Here is a 15,938-nt window from a genome sequence, read left to right as displayed (position 1 = left end):
AAAACATGATGAAAAATGAATGAGTTCAGTTTTTGCATCATTCATTATAAGGTTGTTGGACTGACACCAAGATTGAACTTTGGCTATGCACAATTCTAGTCTACTGACAGCAGCATCGCGCTGATCTGATATTAATTATTATTATTATACATTTTTCGCAGGGAACACTTTTTACTTTCGAATCAATGGTCAATACATATTTATGAAGGGTGCCAACTGGATACCAGTGGATGCCTTCCAGGAGCGAGTGACAATGGAAAGGCTAGAGAACCTCTTCCAGTCAGCTGTCGATGCTAACATGAACACTCTCCGCGTCTGGGGAGGAGGGATTTATGAGAAGGACGAATTCTACCAACTGGCTGATGAGAAGGGTATTTTGATCTGGCAGGATATGATGTTTGCATGTGCTATGTACCCTACAGGAGATGAGTTCTTGTCCACGGTTGACAAAGAGGTTGAATACCAGGTATGAATGGTAAATATTGGCAAACAAATTTTTGTGTAAACATAATTCATACATAAATACAGTACAGCCCTTCCTTTTGGACACCATATGTAACATTTTGGTAATCTTAAAAAAGTTTGGAGCCATGGTTTGGCAAGAAGGGTGCTTGTCAAGGTCAAGAGTTCACTCAGAAATGTTTCCAACTATAAAAATAACTCCAATTCCTATAAAGACACTTAGTTAACATCAAGGGTTACAAATTATAAGCTTCACTGAATAGACCATTAATTTTAAATACGTTATAAGCAAAATATTTCTTGTATTTAATATCTTCTGTTAACTCATAGGTGAGGAGACTAAGCAACCATCCTTCTGTGGTGGCTTGGGGAGCTAACAATGAGAATGAAGGTGCTCTTAGACAAAATTGGTATGTGCTAGATCTAACATAGCGTTGAAATCAGTGTGTGCTGGGACTAAAATAATGTCAAAATTGGTATGTGCTAGATCTACATAGTGTTGAAATCAGTGTGTGCTGGGACTAAAATAATGTCAAAATTGGTATGTGCTAGATCGAACATAGCGTTGAAATCAGTGTGTGCTGCGACTAAAACTGAGGCTAATATATGCTAGCGTGTGTGATGGGCTAAAGATGACGTTAACATTCTTATATCAATCTGATTCAGTTTTATGCAACAGGATTTATTAACATAAATACTCATCTAGCAGTTTTACAAAAACTGTTTAAAAATTGACCATGTATTATATGATATACTTCACATAGTTCAGAACACAATTAAACATGAATAACATGAATGGTGCATGGTGACTCCTTGGAACACAACATAATTTATTTTCCCATTATTACCAGAGCCAATGAGTTGTCAATATAAATTATGTTAGTAGATGTTTCAAGTCACCTAACATCATATCGATAAATATATAACACAGTTAAACTTGCCTTAAAGTCGATCTTATTTTATATGCCAAATTGTTGTGTTTTCCATTAATAAACGATCTCTAATTCAATTTTGGATGCAACTTGGGCAAGTTCAACAGTATTTGTATATTATTATGTTCACAGGTATGGCACAGATTCAAATTTTAGCCTCTACAAGGCAGACTATGTGAAGCTGTATATAACAACCGTGAGGCTGCGATATTTGCAACAGTACAACCATGTACCAATCTTGAGCTCAAGCCCATCAAATGGGGTGAAGACGGAGCAAGAAGGGTGGGTGGCTAAGAATCCTGCAGACCCTTTATATGGTGATGGTGAGTGGCCCCAAAGACCGTTTGTATAGTGGTGGTGAGTTTGTTATACAGGGACCTACAGTATGCCGTTAAGCGTTATTTCATATTAATCAAAACAGCCCAAAGAGAACCACCAGCAAGAAAATTAAGCTTGGTTATAAAATAAGCATCATTTACTGTATACAACGATCCCACCGCCCCTTACAAAAAACCCCCTTAACTACATTTTTTTCAGTTCATTACTACAACTATTCTGAAGACTGTTGGAATGTGAGTATTTATGAGAAGCCCCGGTTCGCAAGTGAATATGGTTACCAATCACTACCATCATTTTCAGCAATGGCAAACATTTCTGAGTCTTCCGATTGGGAATTTAACAGTAATTTCAGCCTCCATAGACAACATCATCCCAAAGGTAAAATTTAGTTTTCTTATTTTTTGCCATTTTTATCCAACCAAAATCATTTGTTAAGAGTGTTTTAAAGGAACCTCAACATTTCATGACCCAAATTATTATATAAGCCATTGTAAACAAAGCCATATGAACAATGCATTGAGCATGTGCAGACCTACAGTAAGGACCCACACCAAGCCACACAGTGTAATGAACAGATGCAAGTCTTAATAGTTTACTTAATAACCCAAGGTAAGCCACACAAAGTAATTTGCAAGATAGTATGTTTTAAAAATGGTACCAAGGATCCAAGTAAGGCACACAAATAGCGCACTGACCAAGTGAAAATCTTGTTATTAGGAGCAAGCATTCTCTCGGTATGCTAAAGCTATCATCACAATCATTCATTCATCTTCCACGATCCTGATTATCAACCACTACCTATGATCCTGATCATCAAACACTACCTATGATCCTCTGAACCAGTTTGTTGCATGCAGCATGCTATCATCTTCCCAAAAAGAATGTGCCTGAGATAATTTAAGAACGATGTAAAATGTCCTTGGATTAGATTGCATTGAATTGTATTTCTTCAGTGTAAAATACACCAAATATAATCCATGAATGTCTGAAGATATATTTTTAGTGACATGCATCTGACGGTGAATTTGGCAGTAGGGAAGGGGCCTACACCAAGACACCATTTCCCACTCTTTTTGAAAGATTTACTGCATTCTTTAACATGCACATAGGCCACATTACACACAGGATAAATGGTTTAAACATCTCTTCCATTTTCATTTCAACCCTCCAACTGAAACAAAAGAGCAGCAGACCAAGGTTATACAAATGTCAGTGTTTCAGTGTGCACACGGTGGCTGCCACCAGTTTAGCAGACTAAGCTAGCTGCTTCTCCCCCCACCCCCCCCACCTCCAATGTGATGGCGTGTAGAGTGCATACCATCTTGCAAGTTCATCCCTAGTAATGTAGTTTTAACATGGTATGTGCTCCAGGAAGTGAGCTGGTACCTTCCGGCATGCAAAAAAGGAAGTCTGTTGGTCACAGTGTTGATGTGTATCAGTATAACATAATTAGGCAATTATTTTGTAAGCATTCTTACTAGAATGTTTATTTTGATAATCTTAGATTCAATGTAGCAGTATCTTACAACATACAATTTTTTAGTAGCAGTCAAATTGTTCTGCACCAAATCCCTGTAGTACAATATTTTGACCTGACCACCCGTTGTCATTTCAAAGCAGGCTTATTAATGTTAAATACAGATATCTATGTATTATATATTAATAATAATTACAGTAACCTATTAAAATAATTTTACAATTTTTACTTTCACAGTTACAGCTAGGAGGTACACTCTTTTGTTACAGTCTTACAGACTAGATCTAAGTTGGCGAATTAGAATTTAGCACCCTCTAACAATATTATGAAGTGCCTTCATTTGTGTAGTACCTATCTGGCTGGGAAGCATGCAGACAAACTTTCAATTGTTTAAAATTTATATTACACTTATGTTTATATTTATGGCAAGTAAGTCTAGTCAAGGGTTTTTCCAATTTTAAAATAGGGGGGGGGGGGAGATACAGAATAATATCTTTAATACTCTCACTTTAGAACTGAACAATATTGTGTAGCATACAGTATGTAAATTGAATACATTAACCAGCCTATTGCTTTCTTAAAAGATAATATAAATATTTAGTACAATAATATCCTCCACATCATCAAAATAAGCACCATCCAAATCACCATACACTAAATAATCTAAATAAATCATCATCACAATCGTCAAATATTTATCACCTATATCAATGAAATGTTTCAAACATTTACAGTGTTTATTGCCATTGAAAATTGTATTCGATATTCAAAATTTACTAGAAAAGTATCTCCCACAGAATCTACCAAAAATGTTTAACTTCTTGTACAATCTATGATTTTACTCCATCCATGGGTATGGGTGTTACTAATAAAAAGTATCACCATGGTCTTACATACATACATAGTGTACATATATACAAACTGTACACACGGATAAAAGGATTTATGTAGTATTATTTGAATTACCAAATTATATATATTTATAAAGTCATATCATCTTTAACATGATCCTCATATACATCATCACCATCATATACAGTAGTTACTATTACGAGGCATCGTGGAAAGTAATTATAATAATGTAACTGCTGATGAAATCTCTGAAATATGGTAGCTGAAAGTCTGAAACATGGTTCATAAGAATAATTAAGTATACTGTATTTATAAACAAATACATAATAAATAACACTATTTTGAGCTTTCTTATTTATGTCTAGTGTCATTTTATGTCATTCAAATAAATTTATAGGTTAGAAACAGTACAAAAATATACCTTTTATTTCATACGTGAAAATTGATCTCCTACCAGAGCCTGTGAGGGGGGTGGGGGAACCGGGGCAGACCCAGACGACATGCAGCGTAGATCATTTGACGTATATACAACGTTCCTACAGAGGCGCGCCGGGTCTTCCAGCCTCGATCTCACAATTAAGTTCATGATTTCTGGAACATGTTTGTGGTCTTTCTTTACTTTCATGGCTACCGCTGACGATCTTTTGATCTTCTTGTTCAAACCTTGGTTTTCCCTGCAAAGAGTCAATCCAGTTTCAGATTGTATGTACTGTAATAATAATAAACTATCTTGTTTTTTTTACATCAACTACATCCAGCAGCATAACAGGATGTCTAATATTTCAGGTTTATATAGTGCATGGACAGTTGTTTCAAAACATATATTTCGCCTAATCTCTGAACCTGATAAAGTGCTACGGCCAGTGTTTTTATTTCATACGTCTACCACACTAACACGGCTCCATCTACTATTATATACTTCATACATAGATTCTAGACATCTCATTGGTTAAGAAGTGGGCAATAGAATGTTCTACTCCCCTGAAAAATAGTACTTTTTTGACCTGTCGAGTGGTGCAAACTCTAGGCCCCACCATCGCCTGGGTTGAAATTTTGGTTACTCTGTGAATATAATTCTTTTATTGCACTCAGTGTCCGCCACTCCTAATTTAATTGGCATCCCATAATCCATTTCGGTTTTATCATTTTATTTAGCTTATACTGTCTCTAAATTCCTAATTAACTCGCTCATTGGTGGTGCTGTCCAAAATGAGAGAAAAAATGGGACTTGTGGCACGTCTAGCATAAATGGTTTTCTGGGTGTCCCCAAAAAAGTAAAAATAGTCAGTTGAAAAAGATTGGATTTTTTTTTGCCTTATAACACAGTTGGTACCCATATTGTGGTCACAATTTAATATCACATCATGGTTAAATCATCTCTCCAAATTTGAATCTTCCCCTGGTACATAGAGTGATATATTAGTACAGTATTGGTAAATTATTTAGTAGCTTTAGTAATTTTGTATTTTAAACCTACATTGCACTTTCATTTTTGTCATCTGGTGACAAAGCACCACTAAGGTTAAATTCTTGAGCATCTAAGTCTGCAAACACCTGATCCTGGTTACAATCCCAAAATCTTTCGATCGTTGGCACAATGTATGCTGTTTGCATCCGATGGTAAGCCGACCTGCTTGGCAAGTGCAGATTCAGAAACTGTCCGAATAAAGCTATCTTGGCAAAGTTGTTGTCTGATGCCAGGATGGCGGAAGCACACATGAGGTCACCTCCGTGTAGGCCTTTGTCCAGCAAAGGCTGACTACACCATTTATATATGAAGTGATTATTAGCACAAACCTACAAAAAACATTAAGAGAGTTGTAATTGTATATACTGTAAACAACAAAAACCACAATCATAGAATTTATGACTACTACTTGTAAGAAAGGTTTGTTAGAATCTCCCTGTTGGTGTTGTGTACATTTTTTGGTTGGTTTGTTTTTTGTTTTTTTTTTGTTTTCTTTTTTGCTATTTTAGGTTTATGTGTATTTTACAAATTTGTTTATTGATTGATTGATTGATTGGAATGTATTTTTAAATTCCAAGTCAGATTCAGAATAACATTGCATTTAATGATTATAAAAAATAAATCGATTGTCATTGATTCTAGTTACCACATCATTTTTTAATGTTCCTTTGTGATTTTATAGATTTTATGGCTGTGATTTTATATTGTATTTACTATATGCTCCCTGTTATTGGAGTTTTTGCTGTTGGGGGTGAAATGAAATAAACTAAATAAAGTAAAAATAAATAATGTTAATACCAAGTACTTAAAGGATTATGTTACTATTAAGTTGTTTTTTTTAATTCTTTTTTATATTTTTTATTTTATATATACCTATTAGACATTCAATAAGTTATTCAAGCTTTCCAGTTGTTCTACAGAACCTGGTATGCCTCATAAAGCAAGTCTTTAAATTATTATTAATATTAGATAATTTATTTAAAAATTTATTGCAAACGACAAAAGAGATCGTTTACCCATTCAAAATATAATGCAGACCCAATGAATCGTTGATGGATGATAACTGGTTTCAGACAGTCCTTTTCTTTGTAGCATACATCGGGAATATTCAATTTTGCTAGTAAAAGTAATGGATGGAGGTAAGCAAAGCAGACCTCGTCCTTGGTCAGCCGGTCAATGTCCCCTACGTCATTGATTCTAGTTACCCCATCATTAATTCCTGACCCTTCTATTGTTGGGATATCCGGCTCAATGCCAAATTCCAGTTCTTCAAATGTAATTTCTGATGGGCATGCCGCTTCAGTGACTCTGGAATAAGGAAACAAAAGTATTAGCCTGAGTAGGCCCATAATTCCTTATTATTTTCTATAAACACACCAAAGTCAAGCCAGCCTTGTTCTCATTGTTAAATACAGTTTCAAATACACATAAATGTCAAAGATCAATGCATATACAAGTAGTCCAGCCTATCACAACGTACAGTAAGTGTGGAATGTACATATTATTCATTCTGTTTGTAAATGTATGCTAGATTCATTTTAATATTTATTTCAACATTTCTATCACCATTATTACTATTTATTCAATTCATTTTATAAATCCATTTAATTTTATATATTTAATATTATAAATACAGTATACAATTCTTTAATTGAAGTATTTTCATAGAAAAAAAATCTATTTTTTGTTTACCCAAAACCCATATCAAAGTTGGGTTGAATGCAATGCTCTTCATGTTCCTGCTCTTCATGTTCACCCTCAACATCTAAGCTTGTATTTTCAACACCAATTCTAAAAAAAGAAAAAAAAGTTCTTGGCTTATGGCAAATATGGGCAGGGGCCAAAGTGGACTTCACCTTCTTGTACCCTTCAAAAAATCCAAAAAATGTATGAAATAATTCAGATAAGAGATTCAAATTACTGAAGCTCTGTTGGGACCACCAGAAGGCAACATTCTCAACCCTTCCCCTTTGATCATAGGTAGGCCTACTTATTTAGAACTTCAGGCCCCTCAACCTGAGCAAAAGCACCCTGAAAAATGACCTGTCAATCATGAATTACATAATACAGGATTGAACTATCTGGTGCTGTATAAATCAAGTCTTGTTATAAGGTGTAGGAGTAGAGTAATTCATATACATACTGTAAGGGAATCTGGAGCCCAGAAGATCCATCTTTCCCTGAATTCTCTTCAACATCTGTTTGTTTATCTAGCGCCCTCCTAGTTGTGCCTGCAGTATGCATGAAAGTAGCTGCAATAGATTTTGGCATATATCTCAAATGGGCAATTCCTGATACATGCCAGTCACTAAAAGAAAATATAATTAATGTTAAAATATTTGTAGACTTAATTGTAATTCACACTATAAATAAACTGATTATTATACATTGTTATTATTATTATTATTTATTTTACAATCATGAGGCCTTTAAGTTTAACATTTAAAATAATGTATTGGTAAACACACTGACACAGAAAAAGTACTAAGTGATAAGAGATAAGGCCCAATAAAAAAAAAAAAATATTAGTTTATCACCCTCGTGCACATGTCTTCTATGGTATTGGAAAAAAATGTTTTCCCTTTTTTTTATTAAATAGTTAGTAGATATTGTTTGTATTACCTCAGTCATGTTTTACTTTGAATATCAATGCACGAGCAAACAACCCAAGGGTGATACTTGGCTTTAGCAAAATAACAAATAATAAAAAAAAAACCTCCCTCCCTCATCACTTTTCCAAGCCTGGATAGGGTGATAAATTAATAATATTTTTTATAGAGTCTAGAGAGGCAATGCCAGAAAGGTAAAACCTGATTTTATGTAGCAGATTTATGCTGTGCATATTAATACAAACATTAGAATACAGTAATGCGATGTTGGTAAAATATAACAGAATTTCCTCTCAATGCACTGGTATCCTAAATCTTATGATAATCATCAGGTTAATATATCGAGGTAAAGGTATGTTTCTCATTTATTTATAATTTAAAATAATAATAATTTCTTTATAGTTAATAATAGTACAAACACATTCAAATACCAACAATAATAATATAAATATAAATAATTTTCATACTGTATTTAAATACAACTATTAGTAATTTATATATTCAAAAACATTCATAAAAACTACCCACCTATCACATGACTTTGCTGGGGAAACATTAGAGGGGGATGGTTCTGTGCTTGCACTTGACACCTGAACAGGTGTTGCTCTATTTGGACCAGGTGTGGTTGAGCTCTGTGAATGTGATAATTTTGTATGTTCTGCATCCTTATGGTTCATTATATATGCCTGGAAAGCTTCATAGCTGTAAATTTAAGACTAAGAGTGAAAAAGAAGTTTATGTTGTTTTAGGTTCTTTATCTGGCATAAGCCACACATTCTGGCAGGCCTGGCCCTTTTTTTGTGTGTAGAAGTTTGGCTGGAGTAGTTTAGAATTTGATAAATTTAATTGTGGATTTCAAAAGAAGTTTAATAGGCCTGTCACAATTGGTAGGCTATATATTCATCAATTAATTAGTGATTATTTGCAAAAAACAAATACTGACTGAATAAGCTAGGCCTAGGCCAAGATATATGGCCTATTACTTATAAATCTTGCTCCGGAGAGGTTATCCTAAAAAAAATCTTACTTATTATTTAAATTAACGATTAATCAATTAACAATTTGATTTTGTATGCCAAGCTAGGCCACACAATTAATAATTATTCATATATAATTATTAATTGTGTGGCCAAGCTTGGCTAACAAAATCAAATTGTTAATTGATTTTCTTAGCCAAGCTAGGCCACACAATTAATAATTATTCATATATACTAAAATATTATTCAACTTGCCTAAGGGGCAAGCCTACATGTACTAGGCCTAGGCCTATTTGTCATTTAGTATTATAGGCCTCAGTCCAAGGCTAGGCCTAGGCCCAACTGGCAGCACATGAAATGATACCCGGCGGCCCAAACACCGCGAAAGCGCCTTCCTTCGATCATCATAATACCTGTCAAGCAGAAGTTTAGCTATTCCACTGTTTGTGTGTATGCCCGTTGCCTCCTTGACTGCCTCCCATCTTTTCAGTTCAGCTCCAATATATATGCGGGACTTGCCTCTTAACCTCTCCCTGTTCAATCTATTTGTTTTTTTCTCACTCTCTGATATTCCCGTCATTATTGATCCTTTTGGTCTACCTCTTTTTTTTCTCTCCATCACTATTGTTCTCTCCATTGTGTCCATTTTCTGACAGCGTGAGAGACAACCGAGTCGTACGCGCGACTGGTCACAAAAAAACAAAGCAGATGAGATTCGGTGGGCGGGGCTTGTGGGCACGTGGGGCTGTTTTAAAAGGAGAGAGTGTGACAGCGCTGCTCACAACCAATGAGATGACGAATACCTCAGGATGTTTACAATTTATAGCAAAGGAAGATCATTTTATTAAACTTAATAAGACCAACAAAAGTGATTCTGTACCTTATGTCACTTTACTAAATAGAACAAAATATTGTAGCTCATTAATGATTATCATTTTATTTATCAATTAGGGAATTCACAGATGCTTTCAATGATAAAGAAACACTTTACAATTCCACAACCCATTGATTCTGTAACAGACTACAAGAACATGATATATTTAACACAGGTATGTAAAAGTTTGTCAACCAAAATTTTTAATAATGTAAATGAATTCAGCACAGTGAAAATGAGGTTAATGGGAAGGGCTGCGCTGTATTCAAATTAATTTTTCAACTTTTAAAAATATTTTTCAATGGGAATTCATATGGGCTGTTAAACTTTCCTGTCTTAATAGTCAAGACAGTTTTGTTATTTTTTAATTTGTTTTTGAAAATAACAAACAGTTTATATAACAAACATGTCAGAATTTCAAGGTGTTGTAGTTTCACAAAGCCGATCAGTTATTTAAAAGCTGCTTGCCCTCAATTGACAGAATTGACAGTTTTATATGGATTTTCTTTTATATACCATCTGTAAACATAGCCATAAAGCTTTACAAAATTATTTTTTCTTTGGAAGCCTTTTACGTGTTTAGTTAATGACACAGATTATGCGTAAAAAGTCAAAACTTGAACTTTCCAAATGAGAAAGTTATTGAATTGAGTTTTTTTTTTTAATGAAATGTAGATATCACAAGCAATGTGTATAAAGATAGAGACAGAGCATTACAGAAGACATCAAAGTGATCTTGACAAAAATAATAAAGGCTTGACAAGAGGCGCCCTCTATTGGCAATTGAATGACATCTGGCAGGCACCAACATGGGCATCTACTGGTAAGATTTGTCATGTTCATAATGTTTGAAAAAAAAAAAAAAAAATACAGGGAGACCCAGAATTGAAACTAGTTGGTGCTATAATTTGTTCTCGCCAGATAATTTTTTTCTTTAATTTTAAGAGTATGGTGGAAAGTGGAAGATGCTTCACTACTTTGCAAAAGATTTCTTTGAGCAGGTGCTGGCTTCTGGCTTTGTGGTTGATGGTCAGTTGAGTGTCTACGTCATTTCAGACCTGGTCACTCCCCTTGTGAATGCTATGCTTATAGTTAAGATCTGGTCTTGGGACAATTTCACGCCACGCCTTACACAGAACATTACATTTGATCTTGTAAGTAACCATTTAATTACAATATATTTATATTTTTAATAAACATAGTATTGTATGTTTGTGATAGATATGATTAGGCAAAAAAAAAAATGTATTGCCCACAAGCAGTCAGGGGCAGATTTAGGAAATTTGAAAAAATAGGAAAGTTAAAAAAAAGAAAAAAAGAAAGAAAAATAAAAAATTGATAGCACAAAACGCCTTAGAGGTTGTTTTCGGGCATCTAGAAAACAAACATTTTGTGGGGGATGCTCCCCGACCCCTAGGGTGGTGTTATCTCGATTGACCCCACTTTTGGCCCCTTTCCGACATCTCTGGATCCACCCGACAGTGATATTTATAAATCCCCTACCCCGGCAGGAGCCAAGGTATCGGTTACCTAAACCCAAGTGTGAAATCCTTGATACATATTAAAATGGTTTCAACTCCAAAGTTTTTAGGGGGCAAAGCATCCCGCACCACGCATCCCGCACCACGCATATGTTTCTTATACAGTACATATCTTAAAATGCTTGAGAATGCCATTGCGTACTTTCACTTAACATTATTTGCAGGAAGCACAATCATCTGCGTTAGTTCTGTCTGTCGACGGTGGCAACATACTAGCCAAGGGTGGATGTAAATCATGGAATGCCTGCTTCTTCACATTTGAGGTCATGATGGAGAACTCTACGGCTTCAGCCAACCCTCTCTTTATCTCCTCCTTCTTTGATGCTGAGGGCCTAGTTCAAGACCCACATTTACAGGTCTGTTTAAACCACTGAATGATGTTTTATTTGATGAAAAAATAGCATTTCTGTACATAGTTTTGCAAAAAAATGTGTTGTTTTTTCCAAATACTGTTACATTTGGAAATCAGTATCAGCTTTGAGCTATTTGACAATTATGCATTTTGGTTGGCAATATAGTTTAAGTGCAGTGGTAAAATTATTGGTTATGTTATCAAATTTATTGATTGAAGTTTGAAAACATCATACAAGTATCCTGGACTCTTCCTCAGCTTAGTTAAAAAATATCCTTTTATTTTTATTGACTACATATACTCTACCAACCCTAGATTTTCAAGAATTTGGGACAGTTGTGTTTTGGTATGGATTTCAATTTTTTACCGTATTAACTTGCAATTTATATTGAGATTTATTACAAAAAGCAACAAATAGGGGAAAGCACTGTACCCTAATTCAAGACTTTTTTTTTTGTAATGTCAGTTTTTTTAAGTACAATTGTTATTTTTTTTAAGATCAAGAAAATAACCCAGGAAGCTGGCACCTTTATGATTGAGATTGAGAGCTCATCAATTGCACCGTTTATGTGGTTAGACGTCGGGAACATCCAAGGAAGATTCTCACAAAATGGTTTTATCCAGCTACAGCCAATTGTTGCCGTTGAGTTCTACGCATGGGAAGACGTCAGCTTACACAGATTCCAACAAGCCTTGACCCTTCGATCTTTGACCTCAAAGACCACGATCAGAATGCTGTCAACTTTTTATGATCAAGTATACGTATACGTTGTGTACTTACTCAAACTGCTGATAAACACTTTTTATTTTGTTTAGGTCGGTGGCTTTTGGCTGTTACGAAGTCCTTGTTTGTTTTGTTTGTCTTTGTTTTTTGTTAGCCTTGCAATAATTATGAAGTCATTTTTAATCCCTTTTGAACTATATTTGTCACAAATTTAATATCTAATCAATACTTACTCTTATATTATAATACTATATAAACACTAAAAATATATTTGAAACATTTGGTATATTTTAATTATGTGTAATTTTTGCTGATTTCAAAATTTATTATATTACATAGTTTTGATCAATATGGAGCTTGGAAATGAATTTTAGAAATTAAACAGAAACTTATTTTGAAAACAAAATTATCATTTATTTGTTGTTTCATAAAAAAAAAAGAATGTTAACAGCAAGAAGACACTCACAAGGTTACAGGGTGAATTGTTACTTCACAAACTAAAAATGTGTTTGCACTGGATTAACTTAGACTAAAACAAAGGATAACTCTACTTTGGTAAAATTGTACAATTCATACTCGAAATCACTTCAGTTCTGATATTTCTCTAATTCGAGACCAATTTTTCAAAGTACTGTACCAACAAAAAATCAAAGCGAACTAAGCTCCGAGACCATCCCAAATTTTAGGTCCCAAATGTGGTTTTGTGGTAAATATGAATAAATTTAATGTTATGCAAGGACGTCCGTACTTGTTATTTAGACAAAAAATTCAATCTGAACAGAGTTTCAGTCATATTATGATACACAGAGAGTTCTGTTGTTAGAAGGAAAAATCCTGTTTTCTCACAAAATTTCCACAAAAGAACTTGGAATTAGAGGGCAAGCATCTTAAACGCTGGCTTCACTTGTGTTCTGCAAATCTTCCACATCCTGAAATTCTTTGTCATTTAGCAGGAACATATCATACTCTCCAATTAGCCTACACAAGTAATAACCCTGTTTTTAAATAGGTTATATTTACAACTTAGAAAATATCCTACAATATCTCCACAATACATTGTTGCAATCTCCTGATTCATTTCCAATCATGAGTAAAACACACATGATTGCACCATGCCATGGACCTATTAATACTAATAGGTCCATGATTGTACAATGCTGATAGTGGGTTTGACTTCTAGTGTGCTGCCCTCTGTTGCCTGTGTATCAATTCCTCAATACTGAAAGCTTCTTTTGGTCTGAATGTTTTCCATCATTTCTTGTAAGTCTTCGTCATCAAATCGACCCTCCAAGCTAAAAATTAAACATAAAAAACTATGGTTTCTTTTAAAAATCAGAGAGAAATTGGACAACACTTGGAGGAGTTTCAATTTCAGGAGGCTCTCTCAGCCAAATTGTAAGAATTAAAAATGTTTTCACTAATTATTCACCACTATATATTTGGTTAGTGTTGATTTCAATAAAATAATAATTAAAAAGAAACTGATTAGGGAAAGGCATAATATAACATTTCATAGAATGAACTGGGTAAGTTCATGCGAGTACAAATTATGCTAACAGAAAATGCATTGATATACCTCCCCAATATTTTTGCCAGGAAAAATGATGCTACCAGCTTACCTAGGAACCAATGCTCTAGCTTCATCTGCAGTATCTGGACAGAGATTGGCCAATGAGGCTACTTCAAACTTATGCAGTTGTTTTTGCTTCATCAAACTGAAACGACAAATTTAAGAAAAATTAATCTTCAAAAAGAGAAGGTTGGTAGTCTTTCTAGGCCTCTAACTAATGGCTTTTATACATGGTAAAGATGGTTAACCAGTCAGAAAAATGTTAAAACCATTTAGCATTGTGCCAGTATACTCTATTACTAGACATTATGCCCAGTACCAGAAGATGATGCTGATGATGATGATGAAATGCAGAGAATAACAGTACAGTACTCACATCATCAAAAACAACTTAAAAACTAAAATATAATCTCACAATACAATAATACACATTGCCACTAAGGTCTATTCTACTCATTTTAAACAATCATTAATATCAGTAATTGTTATTTTTAAAAGATCAAAGAAACAATGTAAATTAAATTAAAACCAACTGGTGATTCGGTACCTTCTTACATCTGCAATGGTTTCCCTATTTTTAAAACGCGAGAACCGTTCTGTGTACTGTAATGTTTTCATAAAAACCTCACTCAGCTCCTGTTCCTCTTCCTGATTTTCATTCTGAGTCTTCCGATGCTCCAGCAGCATTCGAACTTCGGAAATCAACAATGTTTCTGCTTGTTCAAACTCTGAAAATAATTTAACAGTATTTTCAACAAAAAGTGGGCTGCTTGTGTAAATGTAGCTAATAATGTGCAGGGAACCTCCATGTTTTGGCATAGGTCGAGTACGGTACAGTACAGTAGTGTTGTACTGTATGTTGGCAAGTGTGCTCATTCAATCCAAGGCAATTCAACAACAATTTCCTTGGTTCATTCAACAAAAATGACACGAGTCATAAATATCACTTTTATTTGAAAACTCACCAATGATTTAATAATTTATTTAATGATTAAACTACAAACAATGGTAGCAAATTAAATTACGTTTAATTATAATTAAATCAGCGCCATGGTGAGCTTGGGCACCGCAGTTTGGGCCACGTTATTTTGAGTGCTGAAAGTCGAACTGACATTAATGTACATTTAATCAGAATCGATAAATTCACATGAACGATAATTAAAAAAGTAAGACTGAGCGTTGTGTTATTTATTTCACGTAAATATATCATTTACATACACTGATTTGTTTACGGTCACGTAAATACATTCACTTCCTATTTTATCTCAATTAACAATTGCACTTCATTCATAGGATAGCTTAAATTATTATTTATATTTAATAAATATATTAAACATTCTAATTATATTTAAAAAGTTAAAACATACAAAATGAAAAAAAAAACCCGTTAAATTATCACTAGGCCTAGTCAGGTCTAGGCCTACAGTAGTAGTCTGCTTTCCATTCTCTCTCCCATTCCATCCTATCATCCCTCCCTACTACTACTATCTAGGCCTAACGTCCAGCCTAGCCTAGAGGCCTGGCTTTTATTATACTGAACGGGAAGTATAATAGTAATATGGTATTTAGACAATATTGATCATATATTTCAGTACAAACCTTTGGGGAACTTCAATTCAGAAGCATCTTCCTCTACTTGCTCTTCACTTGCCATTGTTTCAAAAATAAACGACAATTACTTACCAGCCCACAAAAATCGTGCTTTTCGCAACGCGTTTGAACTGTTGTTTCCTTTGCGTTTCGTGCCGTTTCGAAACCAGG

General features: G+C 34.3%; 3 protein-coding genes across 4 annotated transcripts in view; 1 reads left to right on the top strand and 2 right to left on the bottom strand.

The window, feature by feature from the left end:
* LOC117101771 overlaps positions 1 to 10,013 on the bottom strand; it is a 12,545-nt gene extending 2,532 nt beyond the window's left edge. Inside the window, exons 1-7 of one of the 2 annotated variants that reach the window (XR_004444322.1) lie at positions 9,530 to 10,013; positions 8,668 to 8,841; positions 7,674 to 7,838; positions 7,223 to 7,321; positions 6,547 to 6,838; positions 5,540 to 5,859; positions 4,484 to 4,736 (exon numbers count right to left, since the gene is read on the bottom strand). Coding sequence is in view for 1 of the 2 variants with exons in the window: in XM_033241829.1 (XP_033097720.1) it covers positions 4,487 to 4,736; positions 5,540 to 5,859; positions 6,547 to 6,838; positions 7,223 to 7,321; positions 7,674 to 7,838; positions 8,668 to 8,841; positions 9,530 to 9,762 (1,533 nt within the window). In the remaining variant the exon portion in view is untranslated. Of the gene's footprint in view, positions 1 to 3,190; positions 4,737 to 5,539; positions 5,860 to 6,546; positions 6,839 to 7,222; positions 7,322 to 7,673; positions 7,839 to 8,667; positions 8,842 to 9,529 lie in introns of those variants that run through there. The other variant, XM_033241829.1, reaches the window with a different exon arrangement.
* The window catches only part of LOC117101770 (beta-mannosidase-like), a gene marked incomplete in the record, with an annotated part of 18,069 nt that extends 5,056 nt beyond the window's left edge, over positions 1 to 13,013 (top strand). The window contains 9 exon segments of the mRNA XM_033241827.1: positions 162 to 466; positions 793 to 872; positions 1,527 to 1,717; positions 1,932 to 2,111; positions 10,068 to 10,165; positions 10,666 to 10,813; positions 10,936 to 11,144; positions 11,696 to 11,887; positions 12,382 to 13,013. Of these exon segments, the coding sequence (XP_033097718.1) occupies positions 162 to 466; positions 793 to 872; positions 1,527 to 1,717; positions 1,932 to 2,111; positions 10,068 to 10,165; positions 10,666 to 10,813; positions 10,936 to 11,144; positions 11,696 to 11,887; positions 12,382 to 12,699 (1,721 nt within the window).
* Positions 13,000 to 15,929, bottom strand: LOC117101773 (DNA-directed RNA polymerase II subunit RPB4-like). The gene is made up of 4 exons (XM_033241831.1): positions 15,777 to 15,929; positions 14,725 to 14,905; positions 14,227 to 14,322; positions 13,000 to 13,899 (listed from the first exon to the last, which is right to left on the bottom strand). The coding sequence occupies exons 1-4, from the start codon at positions 15,829 to 15,831 to the stop codon at positions 13,821 to 13,823; spliced, it is 411 nt and encodes a 136-aa protein (XP_033097722.1). The 5' UTR covers positions 15,832 to 15,929; the 3' UTR covers positions 13,000 to 13,820.
* Positions 15,930 to 15,938: the final 9 nt, after the last annotated feature.

This window comes from Anneissia japonica, unplaced genomic scaffold (assembly GCF_011630105.1).
Source record: "Anneissia japonica isolate Jap-2015-1 unplaced genomic scaffold, ASM1163010v1 scaffold4988_len2956909_cov206, whole genome shotgun sequence".
Classification (NCBI taxonomy): Eukaryota; Metazoa; Echinodermata; class Crinoidea; order Comatulida; family Comatulidae; genus Anneissia; species Anneissia japonica.
The sequence above is the reverse complement of the archived record's forward strand: the minus strand, read 5'-3'. Positions and strand labels throughout refer to the sequence as shown.

Excerpts from the sequence above, each read along its gene's own strand:
- LOC117101773 (XM_033241831.1), bottom strand. The coding sequence starts at position 15,831 with ATGGCAAGTGAAGAGCAAGTAGAGGAAGATGCTTCTGAATTGAAGTTC. Across the intron at positions 14,906-15,776 it reads TGAATTGAAGTTCCCCAAAG|AGTTTGAACAAGCAGAAACA; the intron begins GTTTGTACTGAA and ends AATTATTTTCAG. Across the intron at positions 14,323-14,724 it reads ACCATTGCAGATGTAAGAAG|TTTGATGAAGCAAAAACAAC; the intron begins GTACCGAATCAC and ends TTGTCGTTTCAG.